This window comes from Meleagris gallopavo, chromosome 2 (assembly GCF_000146605.3).
Source record: "Meleagris gallopavo isolate NT-WF06-2002-E0010 breed Aviagen turkey brand Nicholas breeding stock chromosome 2, Turkey_5.1, whole genome shotgun sequence".
NCBI lineage: Eukaryota > Metazoa > Chordata > Aves > Galliformes > Phasianidae > Meleagris > Meleagris gallopavo.
In genome coordinates, this window is record NC_015012.2 from 1,108,548 (window position 1) to 1,133,527 (window position 24,980).

A 24,980-nucleotide genomic window follows, 5' to 3' on the forward strand; every position below is an offset into this window, starting at 1 on the left:
GATCTATTAACCTGATAGTAAAAATGAATGGGAAATAGAAGCTCTCACTATCCCCAGACACACGTTTATTCATTATTTAGTTGAGGTTTAAAATCTGAACTGGATACACTTTCAGTAACTGCCTTTTATATAAATCAGATCAGATAATCTCCCAGTGACTGTGCTCATTATGTCCAACCTTACATGATTTCCATCAGTTTCTTATTAGGTGAGCAATCTTAGACTGATGGAGCTGAGACTGTTGTGATCTATAACAGCACGAAGACTAAACTGATAGCACATGTACTGCAACTTATAAAATGGATATCTTATAACATATCCATAACATATCTTATATTGGATAGAGATACATAATGGATATGTCCAATATATGTTAGTAAAGAGAACATGCCTGGGTAACTTACACTGTGGGAAGAGACTGAGAGACACTTTTCATGGGAAACAACCACCTAGCTTGGTAACACAATTGGGTAACGTTCACATCTGTTGTGTCCCTTATTCTCCTCATTGCCCTATCTACAAACTTATTAAGAGTCCAACTGAAGCTCCTACACATTTTGCTCTGTTACAGGAAAGCCTACATTTCAAGAACGTGCAATAAATGAAACCTTATTTTGGCCTCAAAGATGAAGATGAGCAGATGAATCATCTGATCCAAATGGACTCGTGTTTCAGATTTGACATGAACCACATCTTTCCTTGAAGAATTGCTTAAAGATGACTTGCAAACTGAATCTCTGTACTGAATGTTTCCTTCAATTACATGTCCGTTATTTTTGGCTTGGCTTTGCAGCAGGTAAATTATTTAAAGTCTGGAAATTTCTGAGTTAATACAAAAGAACTGAACCAGAAAAGACAACAAAAGCAATTTTACCAAAAATTCCTCTAGAATACTTTGTTAGAAAAAAATACTAATTGCTATAAGACTACCAATTACTATAGAGCTGAGTGAAATCAATATTCACAAAGAAACAGAACATTCCATTTTTCATTCAGTAGCAAAATAAATCAGACAAGGTATTCCATGCCTTTTCATGCCATTTTCAAGAGCAAAAACATCTTCCTTCTTAAGCGAGCCACTTACAAAGGCCTCTGGCTGAAAGGCAGTAGGTACACATGCATCCTGCACTGTCTTCATAATAGTTACAGTTCTTTTATTTTAGAGTAATGAAATAGATCCCTTTTACATTTGGTTGCTTGGGAACTGACACAACATACATTGCAACCTCATGTAACAGCTGAACTCTGCATAGTGAGTAATGCATAAACCAAGCAAGTCCTACCAGCAAGTATTCTGAGCAACATGACAAAATTATACATACATTTTCTTTGAGACTACTTCTTATATTGTCTTTCACTGATAGAAATAAAAAGCTCTGTTAAAACTATCTGTGTGAAAATCTACCAGAAGGACACCAAGCACTGAAAAGATTTTAGCGTAATATATTTCACAAAATCTGTTGGGCATCTACCCACATATGAGCCTTTGAAACAGGAAAGGTAGGTACTGAATCTGTTATGGTAATGAAGGGAAAATAGAATACAGGAAAGAACAAACACACTCCCGCCAATCACCAAGATCAAAATATTTACGTATTTGAGAAAGGACTATTATTGTAGCATATGTTTTATTTGCTCTTGAGTAATCTACATCTACCCAGGAGGTTGGACGTACTGATCAAAACACAAGATATTTTTTCATGGAACTATCACTGATTCCAACATTTTCTCACCTTTTTTATACTGTTCTCTTCACCATGGAAACCATGGCAGTACTTACAGTATCATTTAGATTTATGTTTATAACAACATCAGACTTCATCTCCCAGTCAAGAAATTACCATTAGTGGGGTAGATGGGCAGTGATATTTCTAGAGTACGTTAGCTAATGTTTTATATTTTCTTTTTCCTTTAGATCTATTGAGGAAGGTCTCCTGCTGGCAGAAGAGTGATACATGCTGAATTTCCTTTGAAGTTAAAACGCTTCTACTTTTAGTATTCCTTTTGGAATGGAACTTGATAGCATCCTGCTCAGAGAATTCACAGAATCACCAGAAGAAAGTATCTGCCAAGTATCTTATGCACATAATTAAACAATTATTTTTAAGTCTACACAGATTTAGAAGATCTGGCTAAAGCAGCCTACTGCAACCTACCGCCAAATTCAGAAATGCACACATGCCCTCTTTACTCTTTTTAAAGAAAGCCCACAAGAGAGGTCCTTAAAAAACAACCTAGAACAGAAACTGAAATGTATAGCATTAGAGAAAGTCTTTAATAAGAAAGACATCAGCTTTGTAGATAATTCTGTGAAGGGCAGATGTTGGTGTTCTCAAACTCTAGTTAGTTCCTGGTTCAACAGAATAAATTTTTAATTGTAGGCAAACTGACAGCTCTTCATTAAATATTTGAACAATGTGCAGCTTCCCTCCTAACAATGTCATCTCCCAGTCATACAGAAAAATCACAAACTAAAATATGTATTTTTCAATAGCAACTGCTCTGCTGGAAATTTAAATACCTTCAGCACTCTTAGAATGTAACATTAATTATAGAGAATATTAACAGAACATTTCTTTTAAATATATTCATCTTCAAATTTCAAATCCTTATTGAAAGTACATAAAATAAACAATCTTTGATTTAAGCTGGTTATTGACCTCCTCTGTATACCAGAAAAGACAATAAATACTTTCCACTCTCCATTACTCAGTTTGCGGTTAATTACGCCAGGGAAGCACTGCAGAGGCACCTAAGCTGTCTCCACGCAGTGCCAGCTGGGAGTAAATCAAGCAGGGAGTAATATTTCAGAATTAATTCATTTGAATGCTTGAAAATACCCCAGAGTTTCTGATACAGGAAGAGCTAATTAAATTGGTCAAAGTATAAATGCAGTGTCACTATTCTGGGACCTACACTAAATTCCCATACTGGAGCTGTGCAGCACTCAACACAGTGGTTGCCCTCGGAACCAGAAGCTGTGTGCAGCAGAGAGGGAGGAAGCAGAGTTGTCTTTATGGGAACTGAGCACAGGTAGAGAAGCAGAATTACCTGGGCTTTTCCTCAGCCTATACTTATTTTACAAGTGGAAAATAGCAGGCATTTGAGAAAATAGTATGTAGGGATACAATTATTTGCACCTGTACCTTATGTTATTATTGAATTTTTGTTTGTTTTGAGGCTAAAATATCAATCTTTCCAGGATAGAAATAGACACTCTATAAAAGAGTGAAATGTATGCAGTTGAAGGAAATACGTGAGCAATGTACATGAAGCTCGTTTTGTCCTGTTACAAGATGCCACCTCCTTCAGGTGACTGTGCTGACTAAATAAACTGGAAGCAGCTCTGAATTCCACATACTCAAAGTTCTGTCAAAGCTCTTTCATTTTGGCTCAGCACAGCACCTTCTTTTGTAAACCAGAAAGAGCAGCAAAAGCCAAGATACCTCATCCATATTTATGTTTTCCAGCACTGGTCTTTCTCCAGATATAAATGCATTCTGTGCAAATCTTCATTTCCAGAATATCTGCAACTTCTCTAACATTTCCAGAAACAGAATGCCACTGTTTTGCAAAGTCAACACACCAATAAGTTCAGTTTTTAATTACAATTAGGCACCAAGCAGGATCTTCAGAAGAGTCTCCATCTTTAGCTCATATGGACTGGGCTTATCCTTATTAGGTGCTTAAACAGGGATTTAAACCTGTTTAAAGGTTTACCCACCATTCTCATGAAGTTAGAAACAAGAGAAAATTTTAGGAATACTTATTTCTGAATTAAAATCATGATAAGGTTATTATAGCACTCAAAATTTTCTTCTGGTGAATTGGGGATGCTCTCATTTGATTTTTTTAATGCACATTTCCTAGGAACACCTTTTTCTTTAATTAGAGTTGGCACATGAGATTTCAGAGGAAATGGTTTTACTTTAAAAAAATAAAAATGGAAGGAGATAGTTGAAAACTAAGCTTAAAATAGAAAGTTACCTCTAATTTCTAAAAAAGAAATACATGCCACAGTGCTGCCTCGTAATGCTTTTTGAATATGTGTTAAAGGTAATTGCTTGTGGTAGTGTACTTTGATTCACACTGATCTTTAAACTGAATATACACAAGATAATGCACAACAGAAAGTACTTTTGTTTCATGTAACAACACATTTTAGGCATTGTATGTCTGGTTTTGATCTCAGAAAGAGGAATAAAACCACTGTGATCAGCTGCAGAGTGATCAGGCATATGATAGTAAAGCTCTACAGACAGCTAACTGTCTACGACATTATTTTAAGGAAAGCATTTAAAGGCAAATCTGTCCTTCTGGGATTTAACTCACTAGCAAACAAGGAAGATCTGTGCAAGAATCAGCTTACCTTCTAACTAGTCCTAAAAATATTTTAGCAGCAAACTATAAAATATGACCACATTGTTATACCAGAAAACTGGACACCGATAAGGACAAAATTGAATGTGAAACACTTCTCAGTTTTATCCACATAATTAATCTATTTTTCTCCCTTTTCAGTTACAATTCAATGTTTTTACTAGTTCTCCCGCAGGGAAAAAATTCAATGTGTTTAGACGTGAACAGCCCATCGCTTACTTGTATTTTAATACTGCCTCCAAATATCACATAATCATATAACATATTGTGTCCTAACCCCTTTATTCAATTAAACTGACTGTGCACCCTAGCCAGTGAGACTCTTACTGGAGTCTCTCTGTCAAAAGAGCTGCAGGATTGCAAGGACTCTGCCAGGAAATGGTCTCTTGAACAGCAAGTGATAAGTATGTAGTGAAGCTATTACATTTGAACCAAGGAGGGCTGTTTCTTTTATAGACATTTGTTCAGTAACTAATGCATCTACTTCAGTTGAATTCTTGGTGAGATTCCGTTTTTTGAAAGAGCTACATTTGCAGTCCTTGCATTAAAAAAAAATTAATGATAACAGTAGTTTAAGTACTACAGCCGTACAGCTACCTATACATATAAAATATTTCAATGTGATGTCTCTTGGACTCAGAGGTCAAACTAAATTGAAAACATTGAAAAAGAAGATATACAAACCTGGCCATCAGAATCAAAAGCTAAGCAGGCAACTCCATGTGTATGTGCATCCTTAAGGACAGAAACAGTCTGTACACGGTAGGAATCCCAAATGCAAATGTAAGGGTCCTTTCCAACCTGCCCTGTAGCTACTAAAGTTTTATCCGGGTGAACTGCAAGGCTGAAAGAGAACACAGTTTAAGTTACAACACATTTTGTCAATACAGTAAAAAATGTAAACATGAAACTGAAAAAATAATTTATTTTTCTTAGTTTAAAAAAAGCTTTTTTTTATTTACTGGAACGATCGTATCAAACGCCATAAAAACTTACTGTATCCCATTATTTCTTCTGCCTAAAAAAGAAAAAATGCTTGAGACTGACATGGTGATTGCAGAATACAACTTATCAAGTAATAATATTTTAACTAGAAAATGTAATGTACAATCACAACATTTTTATATGGGCTTTATATTTATATGTATTTTCAGATATGCTTTTAGTTACTGCTGCCTGAGGAAAGGCAAAACTTACTGCTTCTTTGCTGGTTTCTCTCATTTTTCTCTGCCAGCCAATCAGAAATAGCACCTTGCACAAAAACCTTCACGACAAATAGGATTTCTCTTACTTAAATCCAGACAAAGGCTAACGTTTCAAAAATCATTTCCTGGTTTCCAGTGATTTACTCCAATAACTCCAATAGTACAATTGTTTTGACTGACTCTATCCTATACACACTGTTAAACACAGACCTCTCAACTTTTTTATTTTCTGCAGTCTCTGTACAGAGGCACATTATTGCAAGCCACTCTAATGCAGGCTCTATTAGAAGAACAAAAAACCATCTCTGTGCACATCTCTTCAGGCATGGAAATCTCCACCAGACTGTCCATAGTATCTTTCTCTTCCATGCCAAAGTGTGAACTCTAATCTTTACTTCCATATTGTGTGGGGACATTTCTCTTAGATGTCAAACATATTCTGGAACGAGGCAGTAGCACAATTTAGGAGAAAAAACTGTATTTTATATTTTCCTTGCAACATTTTTTTTACATTTTCATGGTAACACAAAAAGACAGAAGGCCATCATTTAGCAAACTTTATCCCATACTAAAAATAGAGCAATGCAGGCTATCAGTAGCTGACACGGTACCAAAAAGTGCTCTTTGCAATTATTCCAAGTTGTTGTCAAGCTGTCCTTCAGTCCTTGAGGCATTCTCTTTGACAAAGCCCAGAGGATCTGGTTTGAAAATCTCACCTGGGGAAGTTAATAATAAAAAACCTCTCCCTAGGGTAACATGAATACAAAGACAGTTTTACACTGTTATCCAGGAAACAAATTAGAATAATGTCTGAATATGTGAGCTACAGATGGAATAAGGAAAAATATCCTATTAATAAACTGACACTCAACAGATGGCTCAGGGCATCTGAGTATTTTTTAATATCCCAGGAGCAGATAATACTAATTATTAAAAAGGATTCACCAAAAAAATTAAGGAAGCTTCAAAAAAATAAAATTACAATTTCCTCCTGTTAAGGAACAATTCTTGAGAAAAGAACAAGTTCAGCAGAACACTCAGTAAAAACTTTTTTTATTAATTCTCCTACTTGCTCATTTTTTCCTTCTTCTCAGGATTGGATTCTAAAGTTTGTTGTATGTCAGCCAGTTCACCTTAATTCTAAACCTATAAGGCAAATAAAGGGTAACCACCATGCTTAAGATGGTGAGCTGCTTTCACATGTCAGCAAAGGAAACATTTACAATTAAGTTAGATTACTCTTCTTCAGTGATAAAAACATAAAAACCAGATGGAAAAGATTAATTGAAGCAGCCTGTCTCACTGCTAGAACACAACTGCAGCTTAATTACATGTACCATTGGTCTGTACAATTTGCTTTTCACATACTAGATCTCCCCATGTTCAGCATTTCCATTCCTGGATGTATGAACAACGTATTTCCTACAACCTAAGTATGTCAGTACTGAACGTATCTGTTCTTTACTTTATCCTTTTCAATGCATGAAGTCAACTAATGGCACATCTAAAATTAGGACCAAGTATCAGTTTTTGGCACCTAAGAAGTAGCCTGATTTTTCAGAACCACTAAGGACATTCATTTCCTGCTCATAGCCTTTACAATAATGCTCTACAACTGCCTACGTTCAGTCTGGCTGTTAGATAACCAAGGGTTTGTTTTTTGGCAGACAGAACGGTGGCTTACGGAGTGAGGAAATGGAATCTAAATTCAAGAACAATTCCTGGTGGCTGTCTGAATACCTTCATACATGACAGCCATGTTTGTCAATGAAAATGCAAAAACTGCATGTGTGGCTATTCAATCTGTTTGCAACATGGATTGCTTCCTGTCTCCAGATCAGAAGATCTCTAACTGGCATGGCTTCTCTGCCCTTCCACACTCTTTAAAAACGAGTATAAACTTCATTGTTTTGTTTCCAGCATATAGGTGTGTATCTTCAACCTTTCTAAGCAAAGATCCTATATCTAAATGATTTGTGATATCACATCACTCCACTGGAAAGTATTGAAATATTATTATTGAAGGAAGATAAAAATATGATTAGATTATGTATTCAAACAACAGCAATTTATGGTACAGAACAACACCGCTGGGGAATCTTTCCTGTTCCTTCCAATAGGAAGAACAGCTAGAAACAGAAAAGTCCTTCTCTTATAACCAGCCAATTTTCTGCAAGCCACAGGCTATAAGGCTGCAGATAGCTGTTTGAGATTCATTAGTATAAGGCAGAGTGATCACAGCACAGGGTATAGCCAACAAGATCAAGGCAGATGGGCTGCAGAAATTTCACAAGAAAAGTTCTCCCTCCCTACTTTCCAGGTTTGTATGAAATGGAATTCACATTTATCTCACCTTATCTGCAGTTCTTCCACCCTACACAATTAGCTAGGGTGGAAAACAGAAGGGGAAAAAGTAGCAGTTATTGCTGCTGGCACTGCTTGCTGGTAGTGGCAGTCACTTCCGCGCACTTCTCAACCTTCTGTCTGTGAGAACTGTAACAGGAGCAGTTGCATGTGTAGGGTAAGAAGCAAAGATCAATTGCTTGGGAATTGCAAGTTCCCCTCCTTGCAGGGCAGGCAAAAAAAAGTGAGGGGATTTCTGGCAGTCTGCTCCTTCAAGCAGCTGAATGCTTTTGTGGGTGCATAAAGCCAACTGAGAATTCCACAAGCATGCTGATGTATCTGCAAAGAAGGTCTTCAGTAAGAGTGCGTGGCACTTCACAGACACTTTCTTGAAAATCAAACATTCCATTTAAGATGAACCAATAAACTCCAGGCAGCATTTTAACATTACACCTTCTTCCTAATCCACGCTTTTGTTGATAAGAGATTTCAGTGAACGTTTTCTTCACTTCCAAGACCAATGATTATGAATCTAACATCGAAGGCTGGAACCCTGTTAAATTAGGATAATTACAGACGCCAGTCATGTGTTCCAGCAGAGTCTGATGAAATGCTTTATAAAAGTCATTAGTGAATCCATCTGGTCTGAGGGCCTTGCCAGATGGTAAGCTCTTAGTACCTCCGCAATCGCTGTTGCAATAATATTCTTCTCCAAGATTTTCTTTTGCTTTTATAACAACTTAGAATTTCAAAAGATTGAAAGTATTTGATTCTTGTCCGTATTGTATTTTTGTTTGTTTGTTTTCTTTAACAGTTCCTCTAGATTTCTAGACACATACGTAAGTTTAAAACTGAACTAAGTAGAAAAGTTTACGGAATACAAACTACTTCAACATCCTTGAATATTAAATTGAAGTGTTTGCCTTTAAATTACTCCCAAAGCACCAGCAAGGATATTTGTTCTTCAACAAGAACACAGTCAAGGAATCAAAGAATTAGAGTCGAAACAAAGAATCACAGAACCATAGAATCACCAATGTTGGAAAAGTCCTTCAAGATCAACCAGTCCAACCATCCATCCGCCACCAATATTCCCCCACTAAACCATGTCCCTCAGTACAACACCTAAGTGTTTCTTGAACACCTCCAAGGATGGTGACTCAACCACTTCCCTGGGCAGCCAATTCCACTGCCTCACTCTTTCAGAGAAGAAACTGTTCCTAATATCCAGAACCTCCCTTGGTGCAACTTGAGGTCATTCCCTCTCATCCTATCACTAGTAATGCAGGAGCAGAGGCCGACCCCGCCTCACACAGCCTCCTTTCAGGTCGTTGCAGAGAGCCACGAGGTCTCCCTTGAGCCTCCTCTTCACCAGACCCAACAGCCCCAGTTCCCTCAGCTGCTCCCCATCACTTGTGCTCCAGACCCCTCACAGCCCCGCTGCCCTTCTCTGGACACGTGCAGGCCCTCGGTGTCTTTCTTGCAGTGAAGGACAAACACAGCATTCAAGGTGTGGCCTCACCAGAGCAAATGATCACTTCCCAGGATGTCATTGGCCTGCTTGGCCACCTGGGCACACCGCTGGCTCACGTTCACAAGGGTGCTGATCAACACCCCCAGATCCATTTTCCCCACACAGTCTTTCCACCACTGTGCCCCAAGCCTGAATAGGAAGAACAAAAAAGGGGATGGGGGAATTGAACGCGGTCAAGGACGAGGCCCCTCAGAAAGATTAGAGAAGGTTCAGGGTGGATCTGATAGTTTTCCAGCACCTCAAAGGTAGCTGTAGAGAAGTTGGAGGTATGCTTGTCACAAGGAAAGATGGTAAAAAGACAAAAGGCAAGAGGCACAAGTTCCTTCCTGGGAAATTCTGTCTGGATGTAATAAAAATGCTCTTCCCTGTGGGAAGAAGTAGGTTGCCTAGAAAAGTGGAAGATTCCCCTTGCTGGAAATGATCTAAGACTTCCTCAGCTTGACAGGACCCAAGGTAACCTGATCTAAGGCTGTGCTCTCAGGAGAAAGTTGGATTGGATGATTTCTGAAAGCCCCTTCCAAACTAGATTTTCTATAATCCCAAATACTGAAATATATCAAGAAAGCTAAGGTAATCAAAGTAAAAATGGATTTTGGCTCAGAGAACTTTATTTGCATTAGTAAATTGATACTTGACACTACCAAAAGAAAGTGGCTCCTGCTGTTTTTAATACATACATATGTAACTGATAGGCTTACTGAGATCTTGAAATGGATGCTTTGAACAAAAGATAAACATCTGAAGTTCACTATCCTTAATTTATAATTACAAACCTCATCAGGCTGTCAAAACACTCTTTCACTGAAGCAGCCACAGGCTGAGCATTTGTCTTGTTATGAATGTATAATTTTTTTCATTGTATTTACTATTTATGAACTGAATCTTTTCTATAACCATATTAACTAGTCTTTGATTAACACCAACCAACTAAATGCACTTTCTCTACAAACTACTATTTACTTCCTGGAATGGCCCACCTAACATACAAAAATTGCTCTTGGAAAGATGTTGAGTCTTGTCACCCATCTCTTGACGATGCAAACCATTCTCATTGCTAAGGTTTCATTGCATGTTAAAGAAGCCTGAAAATTTGATGCTGTTCTAAAATAACTCTAGCTAGTTAGACCCTTGTAAATAATTCTCTACTAGAAACCTACCCTGTTTTACATTTGGAATAACTTTAATGTTCAGACTCTTTAAAGAGTTTGGCAGCTTTATGTTAATGCAGTGCTACATAGTGAAGGTTTGGTGAGAAATGAATGGTAAATTTAAAATCAAATTCCACAGCAGAACTGATATTGTTTGTATATGATTAATTAATTTTGGAAATAAATGAAGGAACTGATACTTTCTGGCTCAAAATCTGCTACAAAACCTAAGGCTTACAAGGACAGAAAACATAGTGGGTTTATCCTGAGCATTTAGGTCAAAGTTGTTGGGAGGTACTGAGGGCACTGCCTGTGCTATGCTTGAATAACAGACACATAAATAACACAACCATTTTTCATAAGACTTTTTCTCTGTAACAAAAACATCTCTAAAGAAATGAAAAATCAAAATGCTTCAAGAAGCTCCAAGCCTGTCCTGAAATAGGCCATTACGTGCCACTAGGTATTTTCTTCTTGGTTGCCTCCTTCTGCTCTGCACTGCTAGCTCTCAGTGCAGAATGAAGTGACACGTTCAAGATCCTGACAGGCCAGCAGGCATGTCTGAAGACCAGGGATCTTTTCAGCTTCATTTTTCTGCTCATATAGTGCAAAGGATGGAGCTCCTTTCACATGTCAGCAAAGGAAACAAATGGTTTTTCAGGAATTTCTCATTTTATGGAACAAAATGAGTTTCTCTGCTCAGCTGCAGGGTCAAAACAGAAGACTGTAACTTGCTGTACAGATGGATCAGTATTATCAGAAAAATAAGACAAGATTCAGCCTGACCTCTATTCCTGAATACAGTATAAATCAAAATCAATTCTCATTAAAAGAAGCAATAGAATACCAGCAGTTAAGTAGAAGAAAATGTGGTGACCTGCAGGAAGTAAGGGGGAGCCTGGAGAAAAGAAGCTGAAGGAGGGAAGAACAAAGGAACTTGGTACAATTTAATTACTTTTTAGACATGAATATATAGCTGTAATAATACCTTTGAAAAATACAAAATATTGTCACTCATTTAGAGCAAACAGCTGAGGTACAGAACGCATTTGACCTGAAATAATATAAATGTTCATAGAAACACCACCAAGTAATATTCATTTCAGAGCATCTGGCAAATAATTTATTTTTTAGGTCTAAGTTCTTAACTGCTATGCTTGCTTACCCCTTTGATGTGTGGGAAGAAGAGTAATGTAGTTAGCTGTTCTGGAATTTATTCATACTTCTGCACTGGCTTCCTACCTCATTGCAGGCTTTTTCCAACAGCAGCTTCTGAATCTGGGGGCCTGCCTCAGACAGCAACCATCTGGTTGTCAGAGGAAGCAAACACCTACGGTTCTGAATGAAGCTGATGCAGACTGATTGAAAAGCAGTGTTAGCATTCAGAAATGGTCTTGGCCACCAAAAGAGCCTAAGAGTAATCACTTATAGAGTGGACATGCAGTTCAATTGGTGTTGGTAAAGGTCTCTAGAGCACGCACATTAACAGCTGTAATGCTAAGCCCACTGCTAACACAGTCCTGCAAACACAAGGGGCATTTTGACAGGATTTTATTTTTGATTTCTAGAAGTAATGTGGGATATAACTGCAGCAGCAGCTTCCAAAGTTATGGACATTCCTGCCACGCTGAATTACTCCACTTTGTTCTTGGGGAATTACTGCTAACGGTTCTCTGTGCCAGTGGTTATATTCAAGTCTATAGTTATTCCATCACACCCCAGTAAAGTCTGTTTGGCTGCTCAGTGCTTAGTAGATGTCTTGACAGATCAGGCCCATAGAGTGGCAAAAGTAACATCACAGAATGTGCAATCTGCAGCTGTAGCATAGAGTTGCAGTGGGTTCACAGAATCAGGCCAGATAAAAAGATTAAATTGGTTTTGATCAAGTGATTAAAATTTCCTCCAAGAGAAGGGAAAAGAAACATGAGAAAAACTCTTAGAAAACTCTAAAATGTAATTTTTGTTAGACTTAAATGCTCTGCACTTTAACTGAGGCCAGCTGTGATTTACAGACCCATGCACGTGTACAGGCAGTAAGATTTGGCAGATCTAATAAAAGGAATGGTACTGCAGCACACATTGCTGCAGAAGCACAAAGTTGATGTGGTTATCTGGCAACATATTTTTATCTAACACATGTATTTTACATATACTCACTCTCAGATACTTCGCAACTCCAAGCTTCTGTCAGCAGAATGAAGCCCTATGAGGTTGTACCCAAAGCACATTCAAGGACACTGAAAGGTAAGCATAAACTAATGTTGTCCTCATGAATTGTGTTTTTTTGAACAATAAGCGATGAGGGAAAAATATGCATTATTTCCTATTAGCTGCACTAGGTCAAACACATGGTGTTGTACAACTTCAGCTTTCACACACATGTAGTTTCCATTTTGAGTGTGATTATATTTGCATTCCTACTGATTATTGCAGCATTCTGCAAATATCTGAAAACAACTACCCTGGTGACATCAATATAAGAATACTGGAATTTTTCATATACAAAATACTATGAATACCTGTTCAGGAAAGAGCTAAAGATACCAGAAAGAGAGGGTCTCGGCCCCTGCTGAAAGAAGTAGGGATGTTGCTAGACAATAAAGCTGCACAGCCGTGTGCAGTTCAGCCAAAACAGCTATGTAGCTTTTACCTGTCTGAAATGAAACTTTATGGTGTGGGGCTGCCTTTGTTTGCTTTGCCTACTCAATGTTTACTATAGTTAAATGGACAGCGGAAAATGTTTTGTAGTGAACAGTAAAACATTGCAAAGAAATACAGTCTGTGGTGCAACAAAGACTATCAGGTTAATTCAGTGAGCAATATGTGGCACAGAAGCTACACGCTGTTCTAAGTTTCCTATTGCTCAACAGAAACTAGCAAAAACTTCACATTCATCTGGTATAAATAATTTTAGGTCATTCTGAGCAATCTGACTGCAAATACAATTCATACATCTGATAAAATCTATAAGTTAAGTTATCATGGCCACTGTCACATACTGTAGCCTACATTATTTCCTATGTTCACCCTGTTTCAGTTTGACTCTGTTGAAATAGTGATTCAAAGCTCAGACAGAACAGATGACACCAACTGTGCTATGCTGCTAGCAATCAAATTGCCTATTTTTCTGATTTCATCACAGTCTGGAGCTGAAAGGACTAAAAATGGACTGAATGTTAGCTGTGCGTTTTCTCCCAAATGTACAGATGCGATCAGAATTCAGGCAAAGATTAAGCCAGTCAGCTCTAAAACTGGTGGTCACAATGAACAGTAAATATCTGTGCACTAATTAATTGCCCACAGCATGATGATGTCAATCAAGCTGCATTATGGTTGCTGCAGATGGGTCCTACGCTTGACAGCACAGCTGAAGGTATTCGTTCCTGAGGCTGATTCAGTAATTAACTGCTTTGGGATTTCCTGGATCTACTCTACTTTCTGCATAGTTAGCAGTCATTAGAGAATACAGCTAGAACTATGTAGATCACTCTATACACAATCCAAGTCAAAATATTTGAAGATACATCTGAGAAAGACAAGAGGATATCTAGAGAAAATCTTGGAAACAAGGCACACAATAGATACAGTTAATGAAAAGAAAGATGAAGGAGATACAAAATGAATAAAACATTGGAGAAGGCACAGTAAGAACAGCCAAGACTAGCAGAGAATAGCCAAAGAGAAGTGGGAGGTATAGTAGAGAACAAGATAAAAACCCATTATTCATAACGTTTCCGGATCATTCCCACTTTAATTTTTTGTTTAACAGATTCCATCTCATCTTGTTGAAAATCCCTGGGTGAATTCACATCTATGACAACTTGTATGATCTGAGAAAACTCATAGAATCTTGTTAAAAAATTTACACTGGGTTAATAGTATTTTTTGCATAGGTCCAGCTTCTTCATTCCTCTCTTGATAAGCCTGTCACATAACATTTTGATTTTAAGCACTTAAATGGAAAAAAATAAGGAAGAGTAGGAGGTTGTTTCAACAATGTGTCAGATGAACACATGCCAAGCTGCATGCCACTGGTCAAAAGCAGATGATGACTCTTTTATGCAGAGCAAAGCCTACAACAGATCTGTACAGAAATTATAAATGTGATAATATTAAATGTATCTGGAGTAAAACACTTTTTTTTTTTTTTAGGTATTCTAGACTATGTGGGACATTCAAGAAGGCTTTTTACTCCTGCTATTTTGCAGTAGCCAGTTGAAAGCTCATGCTCTCTAACTTTTCAAAGAAATTATCTTTCCCCGTATTTCAGAGGTTGTCAAATAAATGAGAATACAAGTTCAGTATGACTGTATAGAAATCCTGTTCCCCGTTGAGTCTGCTGGAATAAGTTATAACAAAAATTACATACTGAAACAGAAAACATAGCAGAGCATCCACATTTAACATCAAATTAGATCTATCATCTACATTTCCAGTTACAGTGCATCAGGCACAAGGTCACAAATATCAGTCTTATGAGCACTCATACTGAGCTCCTGAAATTCTCTTTCACCAGCTAGCTGTGTACAATACAAATACAAAATCTATTTCTAAAAACTTGAAGACTGCTTTCAAAATACACATATTTTAATTTTCCGTTGTTCTAGCAACTCATATTTTACGTTTCTATAAAAGTCTGTGAAAACAAATATTTTTCAAGAAATGCATTTACTAAAATAAATGTGACATTTATTAGCTTATTCTATGTTGTCTGAAACAACTTGAAGATTGTAAGTATCAAGTGACTATTTTGTATGTGACTACAGAAAGTTGAATTATCAACTAGCACAACAAGATGCATCTAGAATAAATCTAGAAGTGCACTCACATGCTAAACTTATTTCATAAATGAATTTATCTATTGTCACAGAATCACTTGAGTTGGAAGGGACCTTTAAAGGTCATCTAGTCCAACTCCCCAACAACGAAAAGGGACAAATACAGCTTGATCAGGTTGCTCAAAGACCCATCCAGCCTGACTGAGTGTCTCCAGGGATGGTGCACCCACCACCTCTCTGGGCAACCTGTGCCTGTGCTTCACTATCCTTCTTGTTAAAAAACAAACAAACAAAAAAACACAAACAAGCCTTTTTCCTTATATTCAGTCTGTCTCCCTTCTTTTAGTTTGAAACCACTTCTTGTCCTATCAGAATGGACCCTGCTAAAGAGCCTGTCCTCTTCTATCTTATTGCACCTCTCATCATAGATTTCCAAATACATACCTTTCCAACTTGGAGAGAAGGATGCTATGGGGACCATGTAAAAGGCCTCACTGAAGTCCAGATGGATGACATCAGTGGTTCTTTCCTTGTCCACTGAATAGAAGGCCACGAGGTTGGTTGGCCAGACAGACTTGCCCTTGGTGAAGCTGTAGAGCCTACTCTAACTGGCACATATGAAAGGCATGTAACCAGCTATGGCCTGTTAATAAACAAGAAGCAGATGGATACCACTCTTCTAAAAAAAATTATGTTTCACAGAACCATAGAACTGTTTGAGTTGGAAGGGACCCTTGAAGGTCATCTAGCCCAACTCCACTGCAATGAACAGGGACACAGTTAAGTGAGGTGCTCAATATATAAAAAAGAAAGTTCTGTGTTCACCACATTCTGCTATACTTCTAGTGATTAAGTTATCCATTTAGCCTTCTCACTTTTCTATGACAGGTTTTGTCGGTCATTGTAACTCCTCTGATTTCAACAACTGATGATTTGACACAAACTAAGTAGAATGTTGTTAACTGCAATGTAACCAAGAAAAAAAAATTGAACTACAACTTAGGGATAGGTAATACCTTTCAATGGATAAAAATACTAAAAAGAAACAATTTTTCCTCTTCTTCACCAAACAAAACTGGACAATGTTTTAAGGCAGGTTTTCCACTGTTTGGAAAAGCATAAATAAGCATAAAAACTGCTTACCAACTCCCCTAAGCAGCTTCCCTGTGTCCAACCTAACAACCGAATCCTGCATCTAACCCTAAGATTTTTTCCCCTTCCTCTCCCAGTTGGTTCAGGTTTGTTACAAACTGACAAACCAAGCAAGTCCAGGAGCAGGTATTTTAACTGCCCAATCCTATTTACAAGCCCTATTTTCTCAACTTCAACAGGTTAAGTAGAGGTGAAATACTCCTTTGAAGTAAAATGTCTGCTTAACTGATATTAAAATACCGAAAATCCTCACTGGACAGAGCCCTTTTTATCAGAAGAAAAGCTAGAATTCAATAGAATCATAGAATTCTCAGAGTTGGAAGGGACCACTGAGGGCCATCTAGTCCAACCCTCCTGCAATGCACAGGGACACCACAGCTAGATCAGGTTGCCCAAAGCCTGATCCAGCCTGGCCTTGAAAGTCTCCAGGGATGGGGCATCAATCACATTACTAGATTAACCTGTCCCAGTGCTGCCTTGCCACCCTCACTGTGAAAGACTTATTCCTTATCTCTAACCTAAATCTACCTTTCCTGAGCCTGAAGCCATTTCCCCTTGTTCTATCACCACAACCCCTGCTTAAGAGTCTGTCCCCTTCTTTCTTGCAGCTCCCCTTTAGATACTGAAAAGTGCTAATAGTTTCACAGCTCTTCTCCAAGCTGAAGAGACCCAGCTCACGTCCACATCAGTTTAGTATCACAGAACTGATTCCATATGCTAGGTTTGTTGGTTTTTGTTCTTTTTTTTCCCTATGGGATCTCTGGTACCTAAGATGCACTTTACTAAGTATCTCACGTAGTTCAGTGCCCACTTTCCTACTGTCAAGTAGAGATTTTCAGATTTCTAGGGAAAGGTAGCCATTTTGAAGCCTTAAGCTGAATTAAAATCATTAATCAAAAGCAAGCAACAGAATTTTAGAGGAATTCTGTCTCATTGCACTGCCTGTATTTATTCAAAATGTTTCTGAAACTCAGTTGCTCAAGCTGAAGTTATCCAAGGCTGCTCTTTCAAGATCGTATCAATTTTGCACCACTTGTGAAAATATACCCCTATACAGCCAACTCACATGTCTTAGAAAATCACCATCAAAGTGTATCTAATTGCCGTTGGAATCCTTTGGAGGTCCTGTTCCTGGGCATCAGGACATCAGCAACCATAGCTCCTTCCCTCCCTAGGTATTACACAGGATGGAGGAACTGAGAACAGGGGGACAGAAGGTGAAAATATCCAATTTGATTTTGACTGCAGTAGCAGAAGAAATGTTTAGGACTACCAAGATTCATTTATTCTCAGAACTAGATAGAGGGCTCAAAATGCTGATTATATCTAAGCCATACAATCGTGGCTTTTGTCAATCTGACAACTGTAACTTGGAACCATTTCAACAAGCAGTCATTTTTTCAACTTCATTTAAGAGTCAGGTTCTGCCATGTTTTTGTAACAGTTATATCTTAAGATGCTCGCTAACAAAAAAACATCCTAACACACACTTTACTGGGAGAGCCACATTTCCTATTAAAAATACTAAAAATACTGAAAGGGCTACATAAACACACCGAAAGCTCTTAAAAATCATCTTACATGCAACATACAAATATTGCTGAATTTATCTTTACTGAAATCACTAAAAAAGTACAAGCTTACCTTCTGCCACAGAGCTATAAAACCCCAAAGCTAAGTGAAATAAGTTTCTCTCGTATCTGGTGAAAGACAGAAATTCATATTGGGCATTTTTAGAACTTAGCTAACTGTAACAAACAAATTATAATCAGGAAGAGGTTTGTTGTTTTTTTTTGTTTTTTTTTTCTTTTTTTGATTCCTTTCTACGTGCAAAATTTTACAATATTCAAAATTAAAATAAACTTTCTGTAGTCACTAAAAAGCTTTTTTTTTTCAATATCTTTTTAACTCCTAAAATTTTCCTGTGTTATTACTGAATATTTTCTGTAAGTCATTTATACTATGTTATGTAAGCAGTTCCCTTGTAAAAAAACACGGCTTTATTAGTTACTCAGTACTTCAAATTCATCTTAATGGCCCACACAAAAGCAGACTGCCTGAGGAGTTGGGAAGTCCATTAGAAAAAGTTGTATCTCCTTCAGTCCAGTCTAGCCAAGTAAAAAGAAGAAACAGCTTGAAATGTAAATGTTAATACTAATTACAAAAGCCAAAGTAATTTTTTTCTTTCCTTTTGCCTCTTGGAATCTCACAGATAACTGTACAAGCTCTAAAACTGTGCTTTTCAGACTAATGTGGGCATGAGCAGTGCTTTCAGATGACAAACTCTAGATCATCAGGATGAGAAAATCAAATTACTTATTAGGCATCTGTGATACAAAATCTTATTCTTGAGATTAAAAGTCCAAAAAGCAGGAGTTATTACTAGCATACTACTTTAATGAAATTTAGGAAGAATACATGTACTCTCTTCAATGTAAGCACTGATGGAAAGCATATTCTTGGAAAGCACGTTGTTGGAATGCATTTTCAAATCTTTAGCAGGGCCTGTTGTGATAGGACAAGGGGAAATGGTTTCAATCTGAAAGAGAGGAGATTTAGATCGGATTATTTTTTTTATTTTTTTTTTTACAACAAGGGTAGTGAAGCATTGGAACAGGTTGCTGAGAGGGGTGGTGGATGCCCCATCCTTGGAGACATTCAAGGTCAGGCTGGACCAGGCTCTGAGCAACCTGATCAGGCTGTAGGTGTCCCTATTCATTGCAGGGAAGTTGGACTAGACAGCTGTTAAAGGTCTCTTTAACATCCCTTCCAACTCAACTGATTCTATGATTCTATTATATGAAAACTATATATATGTGCACAATCATAAAAAAGTATACTAATTTAAGCTAGAGTACAGTAAATTTCTAAGAAAGCCCTCAGTGTGCATCCTGATGTGGTTGGAGCATCAGATATCCCCTTTGCTCTGCCACCATGATTCACCAGCTCCTGTGCTGCTGATGACAGCAGGAGCTACTTCTGCCAAATGTCTCTATCCTGCAAGGGAAGGCAACCTAAACTAGTATTAGTAAAAGCAACAGTTATCCCAGATAAGAAAGTTTAAAGAGGCTCAGGCTCAGTCTATCTTAATGACAGTTAAAATTTTATAAAGCTTTGATGATTTCCAAGTGCCATATATTACAAAAAAGAGGGCTCTTTCCCTTCTTTTAGAGATAAGCATGAGGCATAAAACAATTCATCAATTTCTTTTAAATGATTCCTCTTCTTACTTTAGTCCTGCGTAGTGAGATTAGCACAATTAATAACAGAATCATATAAATGAAGACTGTACATTTTGGGCGTGCTAACGGTGCCAATAAGCAATGGCCATTTTAAGCTGTAAGGAGCAGTAGTAAACAAAAGCCTGAAGACTAACTCAGATGATCTGTGTATAAATGAAAACATTCCACAAATCTTATCTTATTACAAGTTGATCCTCACAAAAACCTCCGAAGAATAATTTCTGCAATGCTAAAAGAGTCAAAGGAGACTTAAACAATGCCAATCCCAACAAACCCTTGGGATGAAATTCCTTCCCATGACTGCCTCTAGAAGAAGCTCTGTGGGACTTACAACAAGTGTCTCAAGAAGCTGGCAGAAGGTAAAATTTCTGACCACAAAGCTGAAGGCTGAACAAGACTCTTAATCTGACTATTCCACATTGCAGTTCACCTCTTTACTCACTAGACCAAGAAATTCTGTCTTTTTCAGCAGTTACAACATAAAAACATAAATTATTCCACTGCCTTTGCAATTGCCACTGCTTATGTACCAAACCAAAATAAAAAAGAATTGAAGAACAAGCATTAGCAGTCCACTCTTAGTCAATAGGATACTGCATGTGATATGATGCCTCTCTGACTTTCTCATTAAAAAGGAGATTTTTTTCTTAAGAGAAAAAAGATTACAGGCCATTTTATGCCATGTGCAATTAAGACACCTGAAATGCACAGACCAGCCTTGTATAAAAGAGGTATTGATTGTAAAAGAAAAATCAATGCAGTATTGGATCTGCAATAGCTAAGGAGATCACTCTGAGGAAATCAGAAAACTTCCACTTCAATTAAAAATTAATTTGATTTCACTGTACTTATTGTGACAACTTCAACCACGCAGTAATTTCATACAAATATATTTTAATTTCATCATCATATTTTGTTCTGTATCTAGTAGAAACTAACCAGTTTGATACTTGAATCACTGGTTTCCTTGTATACTGGCAGCACTAGCTCATACATGACAGCTGCTAAAATGGCTGTACCTCCCTAAGAATTGATACAGCACGGCTTGCACATCTTGGACTTATCTTAGACTTCAGAAAGCAAAAAATGGATTAAATGGCCATCTCCTTCCTGGTTCCAAACAAAATTTGAGAATTTCAGCTTTAAGAAACATGAAAGGCCCTATCTTGAGTACCAGCTTTGGTTGGCATAAATATTCTTAGAAATACGGACTTTAAAGCCATAACCCTAACTTACCTAGCTGTAGCTCCAAGGACTTTAAATTTACCCAGTCTGTAAGGTGAATGTGGTTATATTTAAGTTATTAGCAATAGGATTATGTCATGTGGACAGTCATATTCTAACAGAAAAAGTCAAAGAATAACATGAGAGTGCCTATTCCACTTTCTCAAGACATAAGGCAAATATATGATTTGGCACTGCATTCACAAATGTGAAATTCCCTAAAGGAAAATGCTATACAGGACTGTTTTGCTTAACGTGTTCCAAGCTTTGGCTATAGTGCTTAAAGAACTACATATGGATTTCATTCTGCATTAGCTTCAGATCAAAAGCTTACGAAAACAAATACCACTACTAAAAGTAAAATGAATCCAAAGGCTGTTTTAACAGTAATTCTTCACACAATGAGAATGTTTTTAAGAACACATCAATAAATCACTGCATCTACAGCACATTTCGGATATACTGCATAGACAGGACACAGATTTTAAAATTGTGTTGCAGAACACTTCTTGGTGGATTCAGGTATTCGTATCTCCTGTAGTGCTCTCAGTACAGGCAAACAGATGAAACTGGAAGTAGATATATTTTAAGTAACTGTGTATCAGAATTCCCAGATTTGCTGGGAAATCTGATTTGTTGGAAAGTCAACAAGAAAGGAAAATAAAATTAAGGGTAAGTTTGCCCTTTTTGAGTTCCATGCAACCACAGCCAGGCTGTTACTGGTATCTACAGAGACATTACAGTCTGCAATACTAAAATGCTTGCAGTTCAGCCAACAATGCAGAGAATATTTTCTGATACACATCTATTTTTGAAAGCAAAGGATTAGTAAGTCCAACTGATGCGCGAGACATCAGCCACATCCTTCTCTTGCAAAAATATCAGAGTTGGCTTGTTGAGAATCAACTAGAATTTTAATAGGTGCTCATCTCTGCAGAGTATTTTGCATGGATTTGCTTTTATTTTTGCAGTATGTAGGCAACTGGAATAACGCTAAAAAAAAGGTCTTGAAGTAATCTCAATTAAGAAATAAAGGAAAATGTCAAGGATTATTCCATATCTATGATTTAAATATTAAAAGAGTCAAATTATATAACCTCACTTTTGTGATCCTATAATGATACATAGAAATGATAACATAGAAATATATAAACACACGCAGAAATATATATATATATATATACATACACACACACACACACGAGCTGCTTCAAAAGTACTGCCTCCTATTGTATGATGTCAGCCCATGATGTCAGAGGCAGATGTTGATGGGAATGGCAGTAGAAGTTGAACCTTCCCACCAAAATCCCATTCCATTTTGATGCTGTGTGACAGCTGGCATGAAAGTGCATGTGAAGTGAAGGTGTGTCACTGTATTCCTCTGTGAGGAAAAAATGGTACCACTGACATTCATCAACAGTTGTCGAACACTGATGGAGACCAAACAGTGGTGTGAGCACAGAGAGGTGGTGGGTGGTGCATTACAGCAGTGGCAACAACAAGGGAGCCCTGCTGGTGCAGATTTTTATGAGTATGGCACACAGATTCTCGTTCTCGCTGGCAAAAATGCATAACTAATGGTGGTGACTGTGTTGAAAAATAGAGCAAATTGTCAGCTACAAAACGCTATCAAATAGTGTTATTGTGCTCTTTGTATCTACTGTAGTGGAAAAAAAAAGAAAGCATTACTTTTGGAGTGACATATATACACATCTTTTGACATAGCATTGAGTAATCATGGTTCTTAATTCACTGGAAAATGGCTTAGATGATTGCATTAAAGTTTAACAATACTCATGCTACCTTACTTTGCTGGAAATATGGCTCATCTGTTCTATTTCATTCCCCTCCACTCCCCCCAAGAACATAATGATGGACTATCAACACTAAAGCAGGTAGGTGCTCCACTTTTAAGGATTTGAAACATGTTTTTAATTTCTCTAACCTTTAAGAGACAAACTAGTCAAAACAATATATATCAAATGCTATACAGGGGATTCTTCCAAGCATGTCTCTGGAAATGCCAAAGTCTACTCTCCTGAAGTCCAGGCCTATGACACTTAAAAATGTCAGAAAGTAGTTTAACCACTTTGCTGTTATCTTCAGGATCCTGAATTCCATCACCCTATGGTTGCTGCATCCAAGTTTGCTCCCAACCTTACTGTTCCCACTTAGTTCTTGTTTGTAAGTAAGAAAAAGTTCATTTCTTGATCCCAACAGAATAAATCCAGTTATTCAGTTATTTTATACACATCACAAACAAAGCCAATTACCCACTCAGACACAGCTCAAGTGTTAGACAAGAAATAACTGAAGATGGCTACAGATTTCTCCAGCAATTCCTCAGTTCAAAACTACCTCCAAAATCCACACAGCAAGATTAGGAAGGGGATCTCTTTCACATGGACACAGTCTCTTTACAAATGATACAAAGATTTGAGTCTCAGTTCCTCTAGATGTAAATAACTCATACACAGATGATCTCTTTTAGCTTTTAGTTGAGTATTTAGGAAAAAAAATCCTCAAAATAAAATCTTTTCTTCAGGAGAAACAACTTGATTGATGAACAAGGTAAATATTTCACTAGTTTCTAATATACAACTGAATATAAGCAACATATATCAAAACTGCAAGAGATGATGGACACCCATAAAACATAATATTAGCAAGTAGAAGACAATTTCCCTTATTTCTTTGCATTTTCTACTAGTCTGGGTAGTTTGGACAAAACAGTTCAGCTACCGAAGTGGGAGAGATTAATGCCAATAATCCTTGCATCATTCTTCAGGGAAAGCCAGCCCCCCTGGAAATCCACAGAATACTACTGCAAACAACTTTCAAAGGAAATTACTTTCAGAGATACCTGTATTTTTGTCAACTTCAAACCTCATTTGAGAGCAGAGGAGAGGAGAAAGGAAAATTATTAGACTCCTATGGGCTTTATCTTATCTACTTCCATGAACGTGAAAGCGCTGAGATGCACAGTATGATTCTGATGGCTTCCATGTGAGTTATGAAGGGTCTGACTGTCAGGCCCATACCTATCCTTGCTTGCAATAGCTGCAGGACCTCTGTTCTATTACCCTCTAGCATTCCAACAAGAGACAATATCCAAGTACACAGCTGTATTTGTTAGTGCTCTCCTGACTGTCTTTGGCTATACAGAGTTGAATATTTAATTGCCAACCCCTCAAATTAAACTATTTTAAAATATACATCCACATTAACAAAGAAACCACTTTCAGAACACAGACTCAACACTGGTCACCTATCACCTAAGCAACAGATACACCAGCAGTTCCAGCCTTTGATATTCAGTGCTTTCTCACACAATGCCTGGGCAAGGTCTGGAAGACAAAACACAGCACAGGCAGTTCCTGTTATCTGAATGATGCCACCCTCTCTTATAGAAGAAAACCATGCAAGTTGCATGATGACATTTGGTCTCAAGGCCGGAGAATCAATTGTTCTAGCTCATAGTGGAGAAGTCAGCTGTACCTTGGAACAACAGCATTCCTAATTTCGAAAGATTACAGTTAATCTCATTTCAGAGAAATAAACAAACATTTCTAGTTGTGTAAATCAGCACCTAACTTCCACAGATCTGGGGACAAAAAAGCAGATTTGTAACATGATTTTTACCCAAAGGGCATCACTTTATGCTGACTGGAAGAACTGTAACATCAATATCTGGATGAACGTAGAGGAGCGAAAACAGAACAGAAAAAAAGCTGCAAGCTGGATGAAAATAAAATACAGCAAGGAAACTTTCCACGTATTCAGAAGAGAATGTCTCCAAGTCAGTGCAGAGAAGAGAGACCTTTAGCCAGCCTCTAGGGGGGTCACTATGGGGTCATCAGTCAAAGCAGATTGGTGCAGCTGCATGGGAGTTTGATTGATAACTATGAAGTCATCTCCCTAAGGGCTGACCAAAAGCACTCATTTTTATTCACTGTGTCAGCTGAGTTTTTTTT

At 37.6% G+C, this 24,980-nt stretch overlaps 1 protein-coding gene across 1 annotated transcript in view; it reads right to left on the reverse strand.

Moving 5' to 3' along the window:
• EML6 (EMAP like 6) overlaps positions 1-24,980 on the reverse strand; it is a 98,738-nt gene that overhangs the window by 73,509 nt on the left and 249 nt on the right. The window contains exon 2 of the mRNA XM_031552664.1: positions 5,065-5,224. Coding sequence (XP_031408524.1) covers positions 5,065-5,224 — 160 coding nt within the window. The remainder of the gene's footprint in view (positions 1-5,064; positions 5,225-24,980) is intronic.